The sequence below is a fragment of the Belonocnema kinseyi genome, chromosome 6 (genome assembly GCF_010883055.1).
Source record: "Belonocnema kinseyi isolate 2016_QV_RU_SX_M_011 chromosome 6, B_treatae_v1, whole genome shotgun sequence".
Lineage (NCBI taxonomy): Eukaryota > Metazoa > Arthropoda > Insecta > Hymenoptera > Cynipidae > Belonocnema > Belonocnema kinseyi.
This window is the reverse complement of record NC_046662.1, coordinates 32,691,202-32,712,150: the sequence shown is the minus strand read 5'-3', so window position 1 is coordinate 32,712,150 and position 20,949 is coordinate 32,691,202. Positions and strand designations below refer to the sequence as shown.

General features: G+C 27.8%; 1 protein-coding gene across 4 annotated transcripts in view; it reads right to left on the bottom strand.

The window, feature by feature from the left end:
* The window catches only part of LOC117175207 (phosphatidate phosphatase LPIN3), a 67,790-nt gene that overhangs the window by 30,137 nt on the left and 16,704 nt on the right, over window positions 1-20,949 (bottom strand). For all 4 annotated transcript variants that reach the window (XR_004467449.1, XM_033364847.1, XM_033364848.1 and 1 more), the window contains exons 2-4: window positions 9,400-10,312; window positions 5,724-5,896; window positions 4,688-5,650 (exon numbers count right to left, since the gene is read on the bottom strand). Coding sequence is in view for 3 of the 4 variants with exons in the window: in XM_033364847.1 (XP_033220738.1) it covers window positions 4,688-5,650; window positions 5,724-5,896; window positions 9,400-9,588 (1,325 nt within the window). In the remaining variant the exon portion in view is untranslated. The remainder of the gene's footprint in view (window positions 1-4,687; window positions 5,651-5,723; window positions 5,897-9,399; window positions 10,313-20,949) is intronic.

Here is a 20,949-nt window from a genome sequence, read left to right as displayed (position 1 = left end):
TTCAATTATTTCAGAACTGAATATCTAACCGAAGTAATTTATAATTCCCGGTTATTTCTTGGTCTGGGTATTATACTTCCTTTTCAAATTTCCATGTCCTAACTCAGAATTTTTAAACTTTTGAAAAATTACCTATTTCTGCATGCCCATTTCTTGAGCTATTGCTAAAGTGCCTCAGTTTTTATAATACTAAAATTTAACATTTTTTTCTTCAAAATATCATGAAAGGCAATAAAATTATTTGTCCAAGTCCAATCGATGTTTTCAAAAAATTGGAATGATTCTGGAAATAATTAACATTTTTCAAATTACTTTGACTCATTTTAAATGTGTGCCTTCATAGTATTTTTGTAGATTGTTAAAATAATTTTAGAATTTGTTTTGTAAATTCTACCCTAGAGTCGAACTTGGAACAAAAATTTTAAATAATGATTGTACTCACCACAAGATTTAAAAATATTCAAAACAACAATATTTTCATAAATATTACTACAGTTCATTAAAATATGATAAGTAATGATTTTTTTTAAATGTTTTCAAGTGATAATACACTTTTTTTAATTTTTGCAAATTTTTTGCATCAATGTCACTCTTTTTATAAAATTCACATTTTGTCTTCAGCTTGGGCTTATAAGACGCAACATATTATTAACTTCGCGGTTATTATAAGGGAAAAATTTTCATGCTGATAAATTACAAATTGAGGTACTTCAAAAACAGTTGAAAAATCCCGTTCCAAGTCAAAAATATAATTCTGTTAAAAAATGCACTCTTTCAAATCACAATTATAATTCTTTTGGAAAATTCCGTATTCGAGATCTGAATAATACTTTTTGTTCAAAAATTTTCTGATCCAATCAGAATTACATATTACTGCTACGGGAAAGTTTCTGTTTCAACTCAAAATTAACATTTATCTCGAAAACTCACTGTTCGAACACGGTATGGCTGAAACAAATTTAAGTAAAAGTTCAAAGGAAATGGGATTTTTTAAATTGTTTATGGTAATGTAGGATCCCATGAATATTTAAAAATGATAATAATTGGTCGGGCGCTTTTTGAGAAAAGTCCATTTTTGTATTTAATTATTAAAATGTGAATAAATTTTCATTATTATTATATGGTAAACATTGGTCAAAATTTTATTTAAATGACTTTGTATGAATGTGGTTTCTTGTTCTCATACGAACATTTTAAGATGGAAATTTAAATAACTGGAGAGGATTTTTTTCTGAAAAAACTCGATTTTTGGGTTCAATTACTGAAAATAAAGAATTTTTCATATGGTTATATAATAAATATTAGATCAATTTTGTTTTAATCGATTTTTATATTGAATGTAGTTGTCTGTCACCTCATGAACATTGTAAGATTTCTACCACTACCATCAATGTAGTTTTTCGATTTGAGGGGGAAAATTATGTTAATACAAAATAAAAATATTGAATAACTATTTGTTATTATTATATTAATATAATTTCCCTAAGTTTCTTTAGGAAATTTTAAATAAATTTTAGAAATTTCTGACGCGTCGAAAAATAATCTAGAAAATTTCGAATACATTTTTTTATTTTAAAGCAGTTTCAAAAATATTAGGAAAATAGAGAAAATTTAAAATATATTTATGTCTTTTGGAAGTTTCAAATAAATTCAAAAATATTTTATAAATTTTCCTAGGAATCTAAAGAATTTTTTTTTTTCATTCTCTTCAGATCTTTCAAAATTCTTTAAAATTTATTTTTTCAAAATCTTCCTAAATCTACATTTAAAAAAAGAATTGGAATCTTGACAGGTTTTTCAATTATTTTTTAATCGTTTCAAAATTTCTCAATTTTTTCTCAAACTTACTCGATTTTTTTTCTCTACAATTTGGTCTTTTTGAAAATTTTCAAATTTGTTATATAAAATTTTTTAAATTCTTTTTCGAAATTTGCGGAAGTATGTTGAAATCTCTTTCAATTTTCTCTTAGAATTGACTTTTCAAACAAAACAAAAAAATCATTTAGAATTTCCCCATGAAATGCTTCAAAATTCTTAAAAAGCTTCCAGATTTTAAAAGAATTTTATTTACATTTTTTAATAATCTTTTCAAGCTTCCAATTACTTTTGAATCTTCTCAAAATTTCTAAAAGTCTTTGAAATAATTCAGTTTACCTAAAAATGATTAAATTACACAAAATTGCAAAAATTTTCTTTAAAAATTCAATACTTAATTTTTTAAAAGACGACTTTGGTTATTTTCATTTTTAAATGTTCATGGACTACCATATTACCATTAAAAATAAAAAATCCCATCAAAATCCCCTTTTCCAAATCATAATTATATTTTGAACTCGTAAATTAGTATTTATCGGAAATTATAAATAAGGAAATGAATATATATATATATATATATATACAAGTTTAAAGAACTGTAATTGAAAACTATAAATGAAAAAAATCCCGGTGTTCTCCCGGATAGTAAACATGTTTCACGGTCATTAAAATTAAACAATCGAATTCTTTAAGCCGCCAATTTTCCATTTGAAGTAATCAAACCTAAAATACAAATTAAAGCCCTCAAAGTAAAACTCGTGGATTTCAAACTTTTAAAATTGAAGTTTAAAAAACTTTTAAGTGAGATGTTTTTAATTTACACTCAATAATTTACAAATATATAAAATTGCAATTTTTAACACTTTTCATTTGAACAATTTTAAATTAAATTATGTTAAATTGCAAAATAAATTTTTTTAACATTCATCAAATGAACGGTTCCAAGCTTTCTGGTTTAAAAAAATGCTCTAAATTGAAGACTGAATCAATTTGGAAATGTTCAAAATTATATAATTTCAAATAATTTTAACTTAGAAACATTAAAAATCGAAAGATTAAACATTTTTTAATAAATTGAAAACTATTAAAATTATAAGTTAAATTATTTTTATTTCAAGTCGTTTTAAATAAAACATTGTTCACATTTTATATAAATATATAAAAAAAATATAATAATTTCACTTACAAGTTAAAAATGGATAAAATGTAACAATTCAAATTGTAAAGTTTAAAGTTCAAATTTAGCACTCGAAAATTAAAACGATTCAAAGCTTACTTTTTTTCAGTATCAAATTGTTTAGCTATGAATATTTGATTTGCAATTGAAAATTTTAAATTAATAGAAAAATGCTGTTAAATATTACAAAGTTTTTTTTTATTAACAAATTTCAAATTGAATTGGATAAAAATGGAATATTTTAGACTGAAATAATATTTGAGAATTAGGATCTGAAACTGAATAAAATCATTTAATTATGAATCTATTCATTTGAAATTATTTAAACATTATAAATAGTTTATACATTTTGAATTGGAAATTTATATTGATTTATATATTAAGGCTTTCGAATTGGAACCCTTTAATTTTGAACGTTAAAATATGTAAATTGTTTAACTTTTAAAAGATATAGAATCGTCTTATAAAATCAAATGTTCAATTTTTAAAATTATTTATTCATTTATATTTACAGCTGATCAACGTGGAACGTTTTTTAATGACAAATTTTCAATGTAAAACGTTTATAATTTTTAATTGTTCGAAACTGCATATTAAAATGTTTTAAATTGAAAAGGTAGGCACAAAAATGAAAATTCTTAAAATGAAAGATTTTAGAATTAAGATTTTGTAAACTGAACGATTTCATAATCAAAAGAGTAAACAACTGAAATAAAAAAATCCATAAAAAAACTTAAAATCGAATTTGTTTTTAATTGCATTATATCATGTGATATTTCAAGTGACTAGATAGATTTTTTTTCTTCTAAAAATTGTAAAATTCTTCATCAAGAAATAAATTCCACGGTCATTTGCCGGGTTTTCCCGAACCCCAACAATTTCTCGTCATTAACCAGTTCAGGTAGACACCCTGGAATAGTATACCTTTTAGTACTCTTTAATTTAAAGAATCCGTCAAAATTAATCGACAAAATGTACGAAACAAATCGACTGTATCGTGTGTGCCTGGTTTAAGGGCATGTGACAGCTAAATACCTATATTACCGACCTCACTTTTTCGGTTCACTGAATGTTTTTTTGAACCTAAGAACTTTTTTTGTAAATAAAATATCGAGCTGAAACTTTGGAAGAATTATTAGGGTACAATAAAGTACGTTTAGGTACAAAACCTGGCGGCCACTAGACGAGGCTCTAGAGAGTTCGTATTTTCGTGTACAACGTTACCGGCTGATTCCGTTGGAATTGATTGTTGAAATATATTTTTTTTACATCTATTATTATTCAGCTTTGTATTTAAACAAAGTTTTCTTTCGGCTCTTGCATTTCTCAAAGTTTGAGACCGATATTTTATGTATAAAAAAAGTTCGAACGTTCACAAAATGTTGAGGTTCAGAAAAAAGATGAAATAATTTTTAGTGAAGTTCCTACCGAAATGCAGTACCTAAACGTACTTTATTGTACCCTAATAAATCTTCCAAAGTTTCAGCTCGATATTTTATTTACAAAAAAAGTTCTTAGGTTCAAAAAAACATTCAGTGAACGGAAAAAGTGAGGTAGGTAATATAGGTATTTAACTGTGTCACATGCCCTTAAACTGAAAATAAAGAAAGTTCTCTAACAACTGGCAAAACAGAATAGAAAGTTAAAACAATACTGATATAAAGCGCAATCTGAAAATGAATAAAAAAAACTCACTTTGTAACCTCCGTATCACTAAAGAAGTGAAAATCAGTCTCCGGAAGTGTAGTCGTTACTTCTTTAAGCGTCGAATGGTGCATTGCAGTTTCCGAGGAAGTGTTGGAAGTATCAATTTCGGCAACAGGACTCGGTCCCTTTGTAAGTTCACTTTGCGACTCACTCAGGACTAGATTATCGCTTTCGCTCATTTCCGCCTGACTACTACTTCCATTGCTTGCCTTCCTCTGCGAGTTCTTTTTCTTCATGACGCTTTTCCTCTTCCGCTTTCTCTTGCTGCTCTTCGTCTCGTCGATGCTCTCATCCTTGGAATTTTTCTTCACCAGAGAAGTATTAGATTCGTCACTCGACTTCTCCTTGCTACTGCTTTGCGGGTCATCGGTGATAGGCCTGAAGTCATTATTCACAACGCTTATTTTGCGAATCCTGTCGGATGATGTTACGGCCACAAAGGATTTGGGAGTTGAGACTGTGATTGCTGGAATTTCACAGTCAAGGCCATCCATGTCAAAAATTTCCTCATCGTCATTTTTCAGAAGATTCTGCTTATCATTATCCCATTTCGGCTTATCCTTCCAATCTGTGAGCAGAGCCTTTTCAAACTTTTGCCTTTGTTCGGCCGGCAGCTCGGGAAAATTTTCTTTGAATAGCCTCTCCTTGTCTTCCGTTTTGAGCGCCGAGTATTGTTCGCGAATCATTTGTTGCTTTTGGGAGGTAGAAATCGTTCCGTAGTGCTCTTTGAATATTTTGTCTCGTTCTTCCGAGGTCATCGAGGCGATTTGAAGCCATTTTTCTCGATGCTCCATGGGCAGGTCGGAAAACTGCTCGACTAGGAACTTTTCTCGTTGATCGGGTGGCAAAGCTGACATCTGCTCCCATTTTTCCCGCTCGATTGATAGTACAGAGTCCCTGAGGATTTTTTCGTGCTGCTCTTGAGGCAGGTCTGACATTAGGTTGAACCGACTAAAATAGAAAATATTATTTCAAATTTTGCACGAAGTTTAAATTGAGATTTAGCAAGAGAAAGGCGACAAACCTGGGATGAGGAAAACAGCTATCATCTGGAATTGGCGAACAAGCTAAATGCGGTGGGATTTCTGAATCTAATGGAGATCCACTGGAACCGACTTCTTGTACGAAGAACGCTTCTCCGGAATCTCCGAGTTTCATATGAATTTGTCTAGATTCTCCATTTATTTCTATGTCCACCTGTGAAAAAACAAAATGTTATTGGTGAACAATTTTAACAACTCCACGAGATTTTAAATTGGAAGTCTTTAATAATGAAAATCTTTGCAATCAGGTGTTGAAAATTGAATCGTTTAAAGTAGAAGATCTAGAAAGTCTAAAAACTTCTAATTTATATGATATAAATTTGATTGCATAAAATTTCGAATAATGATTACTAATAAGTGTTATTGAAGGTCCAATTTAAATATCGATCAAATTGAAGGTGTTGAAAACTTAATAAACCTAAATTCAGATGGTTCAGAATTTCTAGCTAACATTGTGGAATGTTGACCACTAAATTTTGGTCACCAAACTGCCTTTTTAATTAATAAAAACATTTAAAACCTCACATTTTGTAATTATCAATTTATATGTAATACATAATTATAAATATGCGGGGGGGGTCTGCGCGATAGATGATTTTAAATTCCCGGTAATTTCCTGTTCAACTTAAAAGAGTTCAAAAGATTTGAATGATTTCAATCGATTTTCGAAGATTTAAAGAGTATTCTAAACATTTCAAAAGATTCTGATTTGGAACAGAGAACTTGGAAATTCTCATTCTCATGCAGAAGAACGAATTTGCTCAAATGATAATTCTGATAGAACAGGAATTTATTCAATATCCTCCTGCTAAATCAGAACTAAAATTATTTAAACAAATTCTCGTCCCACGTTGAAAATTCCCTATCAAAGTCTAAATTATAATTCTTTGCAGAAATTCCACATTCCAAGTCACAATTACATTTTTTTTGAATGCCCGAATTTTTGTGAATCTAGACATGACCATAATTAAATACTGATATTAATAACAAAAATCCGCATTTAAAAACCTTAAAAAATTTAATAACAGGTAGTCGTAAGGATAAAAATTTAAATAAACTTTTAGACATAAATTTTGACAATAAATTCTGTACTTTCTAACATTATTTAAGTTTCATGACATCAATAATATAAAACTCTCCGTGTTACAAAATTCTTATGCAATTTTTTGAGGTAAATACAGGCTTCGGACTCATTTGAATAATTCAAAATAGTGTCAATAGTAGCATCGATTGTGAAAAATAGTAGCAAAATAGTATTATGCACTTTTGCAAATACTTAATCCAGGTGTTAATTACTTTTGAAATCGGGTGTACAACAAACATATCTCATAAAATCGGGTGAAAATCTTTCGTGAAAACCTTTCAAATTCCTTGAAACCTCTGAAATCTGTAGAAATCCCTATTTAAAAATGGTTAACTGTACGAAGTAAAGCTAAAAGACTTAACCCTATTAACATTTTCAAATTGAAACTCGAGGAATAAAACAATTTTTAATAAAAAAGACCATTTTTTATAAATATTATGTGGAATGTGTATATTTAAAGAAAAAATATTTAAAATCTACTAAAAAATGCGATTAAAGTGGGCGAACTGTTAAAAGTTGGGTTTTGGGTTAATCCAATAATAATTTGTATAATATAACACAATGACCATTGTTATTTAAATTAAAACTAAAATATTTTCAAGATAGACAAACAGACCATTGTACTGTATTCTATTTAATTTAAAAAATATTTAAGTTGTATAGATACAACGAAAAAATATTTTTTAAATTTAAAGTTATAGTTAAATCCTATATAGTGTAGTTTAAAATTAGTCAAATTTAAAAAAGGTAAATTAATTATAATAGACAATTCTGTAAGTTAAATAAACGTCTACTACTCACGGTAGCATATTGTAGTTTTTAAACGCGATTAAAGTTCTAAACGTTTATAAACATTTATGAAAGAAAATACAAAGTTTTATTTTTCAATTTTCATAAAAATTACGCAAAAAGGATTTTTCATAAATTATAATAACTTATTATGATGTAATATTGGAAACAGTTTTAAAAAAATAGTTTTCTTTTATTTATAAAGTTTGATTACGTGGGCAAATGAAAGTAATGAAGGAAAAAAGACCCGACTGCATTGCGTTTAACGGAAAGTTAGCATTTTTAAAGAATATCATGCACAGCTTCTTTAACTAAAATAATAGATATAACGTTATAATAAGTTATTACCAACTTAAATAATATAATAAATTATTTTGAAGATAATTGAACTAAAAAATGATTTAAGTAATTTTGAAAATTGTTATATTTTCGTTTATAAACTTTACGAACATCGTAAAACGAAAAATTGCATTTTCAAACATTATGGTGGCGATTCGGCGGACGATTTTAAATTCTCGGTTATTTCGTGGTAAAGCTTTTCAATTTTGCTGGACAACTAAAAGTGAAATATTCATACTTGCCGCTAAACGCAAACATTTCTTTTAATTCATGACGTTCATCCTAAACATTCTTTAACGCAACCGAGCAAAAAAATTGCAAAATTAAATAATTTTGAAACAGATACTTAAATTTTCCACTAAAAATATAAAATGCCAACAAAAAATGGAAGTTATACTTTGGGACAACAAAATTTTGAACAAAAAAAAAGGGATTTTCAAGAAAATATAACTTTCAACCAAAATGATGAATTTGCAACTGAAATAGTTTAAGTTTAAACCAAAAAGATGAATTTTCAACTAAAACAATGACCTTTCAACTGAAATAGTTGAATTTTCAATAAAAAATTATTTATTACTAAAAGAAATAAATTTTCAATCAAAACTTAAATAATGAATAAATTAAGTTGAAGAAATTAATGTTCAGCCAAAAAGCAGGATATTCAAGTAAAAATAAGAAATATTCAATTGGATGAAGTTAAATTTTCAGTTGAAAAAATATAATAACATAATAATAATAATAGTTGAATTTTCAGTTAAATATAAATAATCTTCAAACAAAAAGAAAAAAATTTCCAACAAAATATTTAAACCTGCTGCAAACAACTTCCTTGTCATCCACAGAAATAATTTTTAACAAAAAAGTTGAACTTTCAACCAAGTAATTTTATTACCGATGTAAAAGATTAATTTCAAAGCAAAATGGTAAATATTTAACTGGAATACAAGAGGATTAACTTGTAAAGAAAAAGATAGTTTTCTATCAAAAAATCGATTTTGTAGCTAAATGTGTGGATTTTCAAAGAAATAATTGAATTTTCAAATGAAAAAGACAAATTTTCATTCAAAGTGTTGAATTTTGAACAAGAAAACATGAATTTTTAACCAAACATGGACATTAAAATTTGCAGTTTGAAGGAATTAATTTTGAAAGTGAATTACAAACTATAAAACTAGTTTAATTTTGAAATAAATAAAAATTCAATAATAAATTATGATTTAATTAGAGTAAATTGAAACAATCTGCACAATCTGCGACTGTATATAACGTGGAAATCACTTTTCTATATTGACCATAATTATTAAAATAATAAAAACTTGAATTTTACTGCAAAAGTAAATTCCTGATCTCCCGGTCAAGTGGCCAAACTGAATATCGTATCTTTCAAGAGAGAAAAGGAGAATTTGAAGAAAAGAAAAACACAGGGGAATATGGGAAAGACTTACCACTTTTTCTCGAGATCGAAGAACCCCCAATTTTCCAAATCTGACATGGAATGGCGAGCAAGTGAAAGATCCATCAGGTTGTTCCACGACGACGACGTCGATCGCTCCGGTAAGAGTTGCAGCGTTGATTTCATTGTAAAAATCACGAAAATTACTAATGAACTTGCCGATATAGTTCATGCTGTACATTTTATTATTGGCGCCTTGACCTTTCCCGCGGAAGGTTCACGGGGATTAAAAATCTTGCTGGGACGTGACGAGCACGTCCCGAAAAATTTGGTGAAATTTCACTCGCGACTTATTCCGGAATTTCCCAAGACAAAGAACACAAATTCGCAGAAATCCGACAAATCGACTCCGAAATTTTCACCACCCCATTCTCACTTCCGGTGAAGCTTCGGAGTTTTGGGAAGAATTCGAGACGAGGGAAATGTTTCTTATAACCTCCACAGAACCGGATTCACGGTCATTTAGCGGCCGATGGAAGAAATTCAAATCCTCAAGAAATTCTCACTTCACCCACTCCACAGCACTGACAGCTCGAAACTGTCAAAGTTGATATTGTGAGAGAATTACTTAACAGTTTTTTCTTCCCTTTTTTGACACGTTGGGTGGAGGTGTCCCGCGAGTGAATAGAAGTTTCTGGTCTTCCGAAGGACTCGCAGAGTGGAGGGGAAAGCGTAAAAAAAGCAACTACTGAATCCTTTGTCCCTCGAAGGAAGGTTTGCTTGGGTTTGTGAGAGGTTTTCTGAGCAGCAGACGGATAGCAGCGGACGATATGACGTCAGTTGCAGTCCCGTGGGTCGTCGGCCAATCAGAGCGCCGGAGACACCACGCTCGATAATATGGTCCGCCACGTGATCACCGCGGTGATTTAAATCCCAGATGGTCTTGGAATATCTTTGGTCTTGGTCTGCAACAAAAACATTTTTTACATGTCTATGATTAATTTCTTACTCAATTTTAACATTTATTTTACGTATCAGGATTTTCATTGTCTGTATTTACTGGATTCTTTTAACATGAGGCATCTGGTTCTGTTTTTATAGGTTAGGTTTATATAAGTTAGGTTAGGCTCCTGTAGCTTTGGCGCAGTTAGGTCAATAATAAATAAATCGATAATTATAATCGTAAATTATGATACATTTATACTGAAATTTATAAAACACTAATTAATAATTTCAAATTATAAGGTTTTGAATTCAGATAATCTTAGGCTAACAGGTAAAAATTTGAAAAAGGGCCATATTTCAAATAAAATGAAAAGGAATTGGATTTGTACCATTTCTAATTAAAACTGTTTCAAACTGAATAATTTGAAATTGAACCATTTAAATCAGAACCACTTTAAATTTTAAAAATGCACTCATATTTTGAAAATTAGTCAAATTAATTAGAAACGAGTTTAAAGGGTATAATTTATAAAATTATAATTCAAAGCGTTCAAAATTGAAAAAAATTAAGCGCTGAGACATCAAATTTTTGAAAAAAAATTGAACTTTTTTAATTGAAGCAATATAATATTCAAATATTAGCAATATTAATCAAGAAATACGTTGAACATTAAATTATTAAAGCTTTTAGAAACCTTATTTGTTTGATTATAACAACTACTGCATGATTTTTAATTTATGTTTTAATTTTTGATGGATTTTAAACTTTTTATCACAACTAATGAAAAACTAGCAGTAAATTTTTATTTCATAACATCACAAATACGAACAATTAAAACATCCATAATGCAAAAAAATGAAATATTAAGTTAAATATTTTTTGCAACAATAATTACTAATTACTATAATTTTGAATTGAAAGCGGTTGAAATCAAATAATTTATTTAAATCATGTAAACTTTTTAAAAAGGACAATATTTTTAATTGAACGAAAAGGAATTAAATTTGTAACAGTATTAAATGAAATTTAAGAAATTTAAATCAGAAGCTCTTGAAATTCAAAAATTCAGATTGAAATTTTTAAATTTGACATATTAACCCTTAAACGGCCAAAACGCCACTACCGGTACACTGCTTGTCAACGGCCAATAACTAAGACTATTCGACACTAGAAAAAATTAAGACACATATATTTTTATTGCTTAAGATCTCCTCTTTCCGACGGTGCCAATGAAATTCCTCACAAAATTTTCTTATCGTCCCAAAATGCAGTTTAAACAAAACAAAACGTGATTTTTCGTGCCTATTTTTTTGTGTGAACCATTTTCCAAAGCTTTTCGAGTCTGTAACTAACCTGGAATCTCACTAACCGGTGGAATGAATGTCTAAACTTTGAGAATCCATGGTTCAAAGATGGATTTTTCGTTTTAGTATTTTCAAAATGGCGTCTTAATGGCAAAATTTTTGTGAAAACATTCATGAATTTTTTTACAATAAACGATGCCCTTTTAGGAAAAATCATCAAGAATAAAAAGTTCTTGTAATCAGCCAAGGAATACGCCTGATTTTTTTCGAAGCGTTTTAAGCAAAATTTTGGATTTTGCATATGAACAATTTTTGCAAAATTCAAAATTTTGCTCAAAACGCTTCGAAAAAATTCAGGCGTATTCCTTGGCTGATTACAAGAACTTTTTATTCTTGACGATTTTTCCGAAAAGCGCATCGTTTACTGTACAAAAAATTCATGTTTTTAATTTTAACTTCAAAATTAAACCTTATTAAAGGGAAAAGTTGAAAACATTCCGTTAAACATGAAATTTGACAAATCTAAAAACACAATTTTTAACTTCTTAATTCCAAATCGTTTAAACTTTAACTCCATATTTCGAATTATTCTTCATTCTTAAAATCTTGAAAATCAAAGTTTTTAAAAATTTTAAACGATTAATTTTTTTAATGTTGAACTAAAAATCGGATAATTTAAAAATATTAAATTGAAAATTAAAATAAAAAAAAAGAATACAAAAAAAGATTGCTATATATGATTCGGCTGTTTGAAATATTACACAATTTTTGAGCCATTCAATAAAAAATATTTTTTTTTAAGTTGAGCGTAAAATGTTAAATATTTTGAAACACTTTAAAATAAAAAAGAATTAAATTTTAATTCGGTAGTTGTACAATCTTCTAATTTTCAAGGTTCGAATTTGAGAAATTCTTGTATGATTTTTCATTATTTTGAATTTATTCTGGAGACAATCAATTCATAATTGTTGAGTTACAAATCATTTAAGCTGAAAATTGTGCAACTATCAAGTCTTTTAATTTGATATTCTAAGATGTCGAAAAATTGTTAAAAGCTGATATTTTTGTAAGTTTAAAATTGAAAACAAACAACTTAGAATATTTAGATTTAAAACTATTCAAGTTTTAATTTACTATTAAGGCTTTTCACTGTGAAATTGTGCAATATTTAAAAATTTTATAATAAAATTGTCCTGACATTTTCAATATTTGAATTTGAAACTAAAGCAATGTTGAATTTTTAATTGGAAACTTAGAAAGATTAATAAATTTCAAACTAAATATTTTCGAATTTAAGCTTCTTAGGCAAAAAAAAAACGATTGTTTAGAGGTCTCGAAAATGAAACTGTTTTAGAATTGCGCATTCAAAATTATAATTTTAAATTGCAATTATAAAAATTTAGAAGATGGTAACTATATCGATAATAAGTATCATAGCATGTAGTATCAAGTGATATTCAAAGTGATTAGATAGATTGTTTACTAAAAAATTTGAATTTTGTCAAAAAATATCACTGCTATTTTTATCGTGCAAAACTGAGAATTTTGAAATATTTGGAAGGCTCAAAGTTTAATTATTCTTGAAGCTTTGAAAATGAGATGTTTCCTAATTGGCCAATTTGAAACTTTCAAAATTAATGAATTTAAACTTGAAGAGTTAAAAATTAACAATTCTGAACTTCGCTTAAAAGTTTAATTATTCCTTAATTAGGATCTTAAAACTAAGTTGTTAAAAATTATTAATTTTAAAGTTGTGCTTGATGATTTTTAAAATTCAATTATTTAAATCTAACGTTCAAATTTAATAATATGCGAAAGAAGAGAAGGCTATTTTTTAAGATGTGAAACTGACGTATATTAATATCAAAAAATAAACTGTCACATTGACATGATAGAAATAGTCGCAGGAAAAAAACTCACGAAAATCCAGCGGAAACATATAAGTTGCAATTTGGACAAAGTGAATGAACGAATTCGAAGATCATTTTATCAACGAAAATTATAAAATATAAATGATTCATAGCCTCAAAATTGTTTATTGTTAAGCAAATAAAAAGTTTGAACTTCATTATTAGAAAAATAATAGTCCAAAATTTATTGATATAATTCGCATTCTAATTATTAAAATTTGTCAGAAAATTTCGATTTCTTTTCATTTTTACGCAGGTATAAAGAATGTAAGAAACACTGTCTTCTCCGCAAGTCTTTTAGAAAGCTATAACGAAAATTAAACTATAAATTATTTTTGGAAAAAAATATACACAAACAAAAAACATATATTTGTGTATTTTTTAATTTTTTATTTAGTGAACTTCAATCTTTAAGAAAAACTAACTTATAAGGATAAAATCATTATGATGAATGATAAAATTATATAAGATTGATTCTCACTGATGGGTCAATCATTCTTATTTCTCAACTTTTTTAATCTGCAGAAATAGAGTTTTATATTTTATAAGCGACTTCGCAATATTCGTAATTTGTTGATTTATTTCTTTTATTTTACAAAATCATTAACAATTTGTAAACAGGTTACATAAAAATTATTTATAACTTAGAATTTACTTATTTATTGATAAAACACGTAATATGCACACATTAAAATGAGAAACGATATTTAAAAACATATTAAAATCCTTTGTTTTTCAAAAATATAATTTTATATTTAAACACGGGTAAAAAAACATTTGTCTCACAGACTATAATGTTTTAAATGTTCGCTTAAACTATATTCAAGTGATTTCACAACATTTTGCAAATGGATTTATCATTATTTTTAGACATAACGACGTCAAGTCTTTTTCTAATGATGACGGCTGTCATTTATCCTTGAAAAATATGAATTTAAGAGTTTCCAATAACTAGATTTAAAAAATTATGTACTGCCTTAATTTTGCATTCTGACTGTTTTCTGCAAAAAATTGTCTACTCATGATAATTGATCACAAAAGGGGTTAATAACCAGAAGGAAAAATAAAAAAAATGTATTGTTCAATTGTCAATGCACGCAAAATATTTTATTTAACTTCTTAACCGCATTTTCACTTTTCTCCTCTTAAACTTTCTATTTATTGCAGCCAAATTATATTTGTCAAAATATGTTCTTAATTTTATGTACATTAATTTTCCAAAAAACTTTTATTTTATTAAAAATATTTTTCAAACAAAGAAAACAAAAGAATGTTTAGCATTGGAATCCCTAAATAAAAACGCAAAATTAAAAAGATAATCAATGGTTATTAGTCACCGATAATTTAGATTTTCATTTGGGATTTTCAAGAAAACATGTGACGAAAGAGTGTCGTGATCGAGAATCTCGTTATAATTTATGTTAAAAATTAAGTAATTCTTTTTCAAATATTAACTGAGCAAACACTGATTCATTCTGTCAAATATTTATCAGTTGAACAACCTGCGAAGGGCACAATGTATTTTTCATATTAGTACACTATATTGGCACTTTTTTCTGAAGAAATCTTGACCATTGGACCTCGCGTGGGTACATGAGTAAATATTTAAAAAGAACTCGTGTACCTTGTACCTCAATTTTCTAGTCTTGATTTGGTTATCATAATATTTGAATTCGCCTGTATATTCAATTTAACTATATGTCTCTATACCTTTATGATATAAGTACATTTATTAATAAAATATGTCTCGCTTTTTCTTTTATGTTGAGAGATGTATTATTTAGACAGTATAAATAGATGTGCTTTTAATCGATTAATAATTTCTCTGACGTAAACCAATTTCATTCTCAGACGAATGACTCATTAATGATGATTGGACTTTCCGAATTTTGACACTTCCAGAAAATTGAAGTAATCTTCCAAAAACTTGTACTTTTTTTCTGAGAAAAGATCATGCAACTAACGGACCATTAATAAACTACATTAAAATTTCTGGGGGGAGGGGGACGCGTAAAAAACTAAGGTTAGATAACGTTTAATAAGTTTCCTGATGATAAATATGAACAATGTTCGAGAATTTTAGCGAAATATGGTCCTGTAACGGTACAGTTCAATAATAACTTAATAGGTTTGAAAATTAGTTTCATATTTCAGACTTCACACTCTTCGACTGATGCTTTCCCTTTTTCTTGGTTTTCGCTTGAACCTTAAGAACATTCAACTATTTTTGGTTAAAAGTTGATTTTTTTTAATTGATAAGATTACTATTACATTTTTGGATCGGAATGGTTGTCGCATATTTTCAAATATGTATATATTTTTTCTGACGAAATTAAAAGAGCATTAAAAATTAAACAAAATTACTTGAAGAAATATTTTTAAAATAAGTTTGAATTTTTTGTAATGATTAAAAGTATACTTTTTAAATTTTTGGCGGGAATATTAGACATCCTAATTTGGCCAGCGACGGAATTTAAGCATCAGCCTGATTAGCGCGGTTGATGGGGGAATCAATAGGGCCGCTAGTGATTTAAGTAAACATAACCTTTTTTCACGCTTATGGCAAAGATTTGATCATGATTTAAAAAGTATAAATAAGGGAACAAAAAGGTGTACAGAATGCTTGGAATTTCTCTAAAACCGGGATTTATAAAGCAAGACAGTGCGAATGAATGTGCCAAAATTCGACATGTCACAAACTTCTTGGCCAGCTGTCAGCTGGATACTTTATTAGTCAATGGAGTCACTGCATACCATTATTCTGATTGGTTCAGCGTTTTGCAGGAAGTAACGTTTCAAGGGCATAGAATTGTTTAAATAGGGGGTTTCACACTTAAAAGAATTTATTTCTCAGAAGTGAAGTATTTGTTTACAAATTTTATTATGTAGTTGAAATGTTTAATATTTGGTTGAACAGTTTATTATTTCGTTAAAAATGCAAAGATTTTCTTAAAAATTAATTTTTGTGTTTGAAGATTTATCTCCTCGATTGTAAATTCATCTATTTTGTTAAAAATTTGGTTGATTTTGGTTTAAAAGTGTACCTTCTGTAATTAAAAATTCAACTATTTGGTAGAAGATGTATGTATTTTGTTTCAAAATTCGCCTTTTTGGTAGAAAATTAATCTTAGTGGTTAAAGAATCACTTTTTTTTTTTGAAAATTTTACTAATTGGTTGAATTTAAAACTTTTTCGTTGAAAATCCATTTTTTTTAAGATTCATAATTTTAGTTAGAAATTCATTTCTGAAATTGAAAATTTAACACTTTTCTTAAAAATTCGTCTTTTCTGTTAGAAAATTCATTTGACTGTTTTTTTTTATTGTAAATGAAAATCTTTTTTTGTTAAAGATACATAAATTTATTTGGGAGTGCAGCTATTTGTTGCAAAATTAACTTTTTTTGTTGTAAATTCATATTTTTGGATTAAAGATTCTTTTTCTTTTAGAAAAATCGCGTTTTTGGCTATAAAATTAGAATTTTTTTGGTAGAACATTAATCTTTTTCGTGAAAAATTCTTATTTTCGGTTGAAAGTTTAACTTTGCTAAAAATTAATTTTTTTATCCAAGATTCGACTCTGCGGTTACAAATTTAACTAATTTGTTAAAAATTAGTTTTTTGTTAGTTAAAAATTAATTTTCTATTAGTAAAGTTAACGATTCCATTATTGGTAGAAATCTGGTCTTCTTGGGTCGGAAATTAACTTTCTTGTTGAAAATTCACCTTTTCCGGTTTAAAAGTCAACTGTTTGTAAAATAGTTGACTTTTTAGCTTGAAACATTAACTCTGTTTTTGAAAATTCATCTCTTAGGTTGAGGATTCAAGTATTTTGCTAAAAATTTGTCTTTTTGGTTGAATTAAACTAGTCGAATATTTGCTATTTTTATTGTTCACAGAAATAAAAATAACTTTTTTTGTTCTTACTGAAGATTTTTTAAAATTAGTATCACTTATTTTCGATTTATTTAAGAAATATATTTTTCTTGGAATATCAATTTTCGTATGGATCGAGTCGTTCAACTTAGATTTTTGTTCCTGAAATAAAAAGAAAATAAGTCTTTAGATTGGCTTGGACTCGACATTTTCATCCTTTTACCATTAATAGAGGAATATTCTCTTTGGTACAAATTCAAGTAAAGCGAGATTGTGGTAAATTCCACGAGTGACCGAAGGCTGCTTTTCATCAACCAGAGACAAGATATAATTATACTTTGATAAACTTGCAAAATCTTAGGCGGTTTTTAAAAACTAATATTTCATTGAATTATATACTAAAAAAATAGTCATAAACATTTTAATGTGAGAATATAACCTTATCAGTTACAATAACACTTTGAATATTTAATAATTTGAATTTTAAAATGGAAAAATTCCAAATGTTTTAATATTGAATGTTAGAAGCTCACCATTCAGAAAAGTTTCGCTATGAATTATTTAATTTGTAGTGTAATTTTGAATACTAAAATGAATATATTATTTATAATTGGACCACCAATAAAAACTTTTCGCGTGCGAATAATTTTGAATATTAGTTTTGTAAAGTAAACTATTATCAAAATATCACTGAAACACAATATAGTCAAATAAACTCAATATGAAGAGAATTTTTAGATTTAATCGCTGAGCTTAAATTTATTACATTGATTGTAACATACTTAATTAAAAAGCCATTTGAAAAACTAACTTGTTTGGAGGATTGCACTAACCGAGGGAATTAGTTAGAAAGGAATAATGGTGCATATAAAATTGCGATGCGTGTGAACTTGTACCCCCATCTTCAAAATTTCAAAGTTTTTTTTCTGAAATCTTTTTGATTATTCTCGAGGTCTCGATAAGCTTTAGAAATAGTTCTAGCGTTTAAGTGGGTCTTAAATCGCGAAATTGCACCCCCCCCCCCATTCCATTTTGAAAAATAAATTTTTGTCCCACTTAAACACCAGAAATATTTCTAAAGCTTATCCAAACTCTAAAACTATTCAAAAGGATGTCAGAACTTTTGAAAAAAATTGAAATTTCGAAAGTGGAAGTAAAAGTGCATACGCACAAAATTCTGTGATGTCGTTTATGAATAAGCTCTCAATAATTTAATAATAACATGTTTCTAGACCCTAGATATCTGAGCTCAGTAAACGGATGATTCACATATTTTCAATAACACTTATCAGTTATCTAATTCTTATTGAAATGTAGTGACGATTTGGTGAATTTATTTGTTGTTTTCTGGAATGTATAGATGCGATAACTTTTATCGTGATTTATGAGCGGCCTTTCACTCTAGCAAACGAGATGCATATTCTTTAGAAATTTAGATAAGGCTATATAATCTACATTCTTTTTGAAAAGATATTTTTTCTTGGACAATGCAAATGTACTTTCTCATCAGTAAAATCTTGTGCAATTATTATGCGCAAAGGAAAAAATTTTAAGTAATTCTAATTTTCAACTGTAAGCTTTCTATTTCCAAATAGAAATAAAACATTAATTGAGGCAATTTATATAAAACAAAATCGAGAACAAAACTGCAAGGAAACAGTTGGGAGAGTTTTTTTTGATTATGTCAATTAAGCAAATTCTCAATAGGAGATTAGATCATCAGGCTTTAATTTTCACCAAATTGAAAGTCGCCAAGTGTCGTTTGCGTCAAGCGAGACTTCCGCTTTGTTACGGTTCGCCAAAAAGTGTTGGCTAGTAGCCTAAAGTTAAGGATTCACACTTGACATCCACATGGTACTTGGGAATTAGTATCAAAGCTTTTCTTGGTGTATGTATACATTGTACTCGTATATGTCCCACTAGTACGTGATTTACGTCAATAATGAGTTTATCGTTGAAAATGACCCCTGAATGATTAATATTAATAACTGACTAAAGATTAGGGCTTTTATGGACGGGGAGAGGTAAACGAGGTTAAATTTCCTGGTCTTCCTGGTTTGTGAATTGTTTATTAGACGTGAATTCTCTGAATCGATCATTCATAGAGGTAGTTCCAAATTCTAATATTTGAATGAGAGACCGGTTTGGAGGACTGAGAGAATTAATAAAATTCTTTTGTGGGTCTATACTGGTTTCTTCTATGTTAATCCACTCAAATTTTTCTTGAAAATCTTTTGATTATTTTAGCTTTTGGTTAAGGAAATAAATGTTGTTATCAGGCACTGCCTAGTATTACTGAATAATTATCTGTCAAACCAACTAGTCAAGTATAGTGCCAGGTTTAATATTACGGAATTTTCCGTAACGGCAGACAGTTTTTTTTATCATTAGTCAGATTAATTGAAGTTGGAAACTGGTCAATATTCCTTGGAACAGACGTTACTACGGATTAATTTTTACATTCTCATACATGAGAGTGTAATATAATCATCAAAATTTTCGATCTCTGGTTTTTAACGGATTTTTACGTTTCGGCACGCACAGAATTCGAAAATCATAAAATTCTATCGGTGTCTCTATGTATGTATGTTTGTATGTATGTTTGTATGTATGTTTGTATGTATGTTTGTATGTATGTTTGTATGTATGTTTGTTTGTATGTATGTCAGCATGTATATATATATATATATATATATATATATATATATGTATGTATGTGAGCATGTATGTATGTGTCTGTCTGTATGAATAGTTACCTGAATGTTGTAGCCACGCTCACTTTTGAATGACTTGTCCAATCGAGTCAGCCTTTGATAAAATTCTTAAGGTTCCCAAAATGAAGGTTAAGTTCATTAAGCAGATATTTCTAACCAAAATTAAAAAATTTAGAGCATTTTAAAAATTTGAAATTCTTTTTTCAAATTTTTCGTAAAAAATAAAAGTTACATACTTTTGAAAATTTCGACAATTTTCAGAAAAATAGAAAAAATATTTGTCTGATAGATTAGGAAATTTCATTTAACTTCGTCACTAGATATCAAATGTATTTATAAACTATTACAATTAAATTTTCGGTCAGACAAAAATTAAAAAAGTTAAAGCTTTTTCAAAATTTGAATAAAAATTTGTTATGAGTTTTATATTTTTTTGTCAAATTTTCTGGTACACGGAAAAAAGACTTGCAAATATTTTTTTAATGACATTTTTAAATTCGATTAAATTTCAAAAAGTCATATGCTTTTCAACAAGCAGTTCGAAACTATTGTTATAACATTTTTTAATCAGAGAAAAGTTTCGAAAGTTGGATCATTTAAAAAAATATGAAATTTTTGTTTTCAAGAGATCCGTAAGTTTAAAGCGTTGTTTTTAGTAGATTTGAACACGATTTGCAAATCATCTTGCTGAAGTTTTTCAATTGGACACTAATTATCGAGCGCAAAGCGCGAGTTTCGTAATTAGAATGTAATCGTCAAAGCCGTAGTAGGTGCTTTTAGAACATTCTTTAAAAACAAATCAAACAAAATTTCAGTTACAATTTATTTTTTTTATTACTTTTTTATCTATACTGT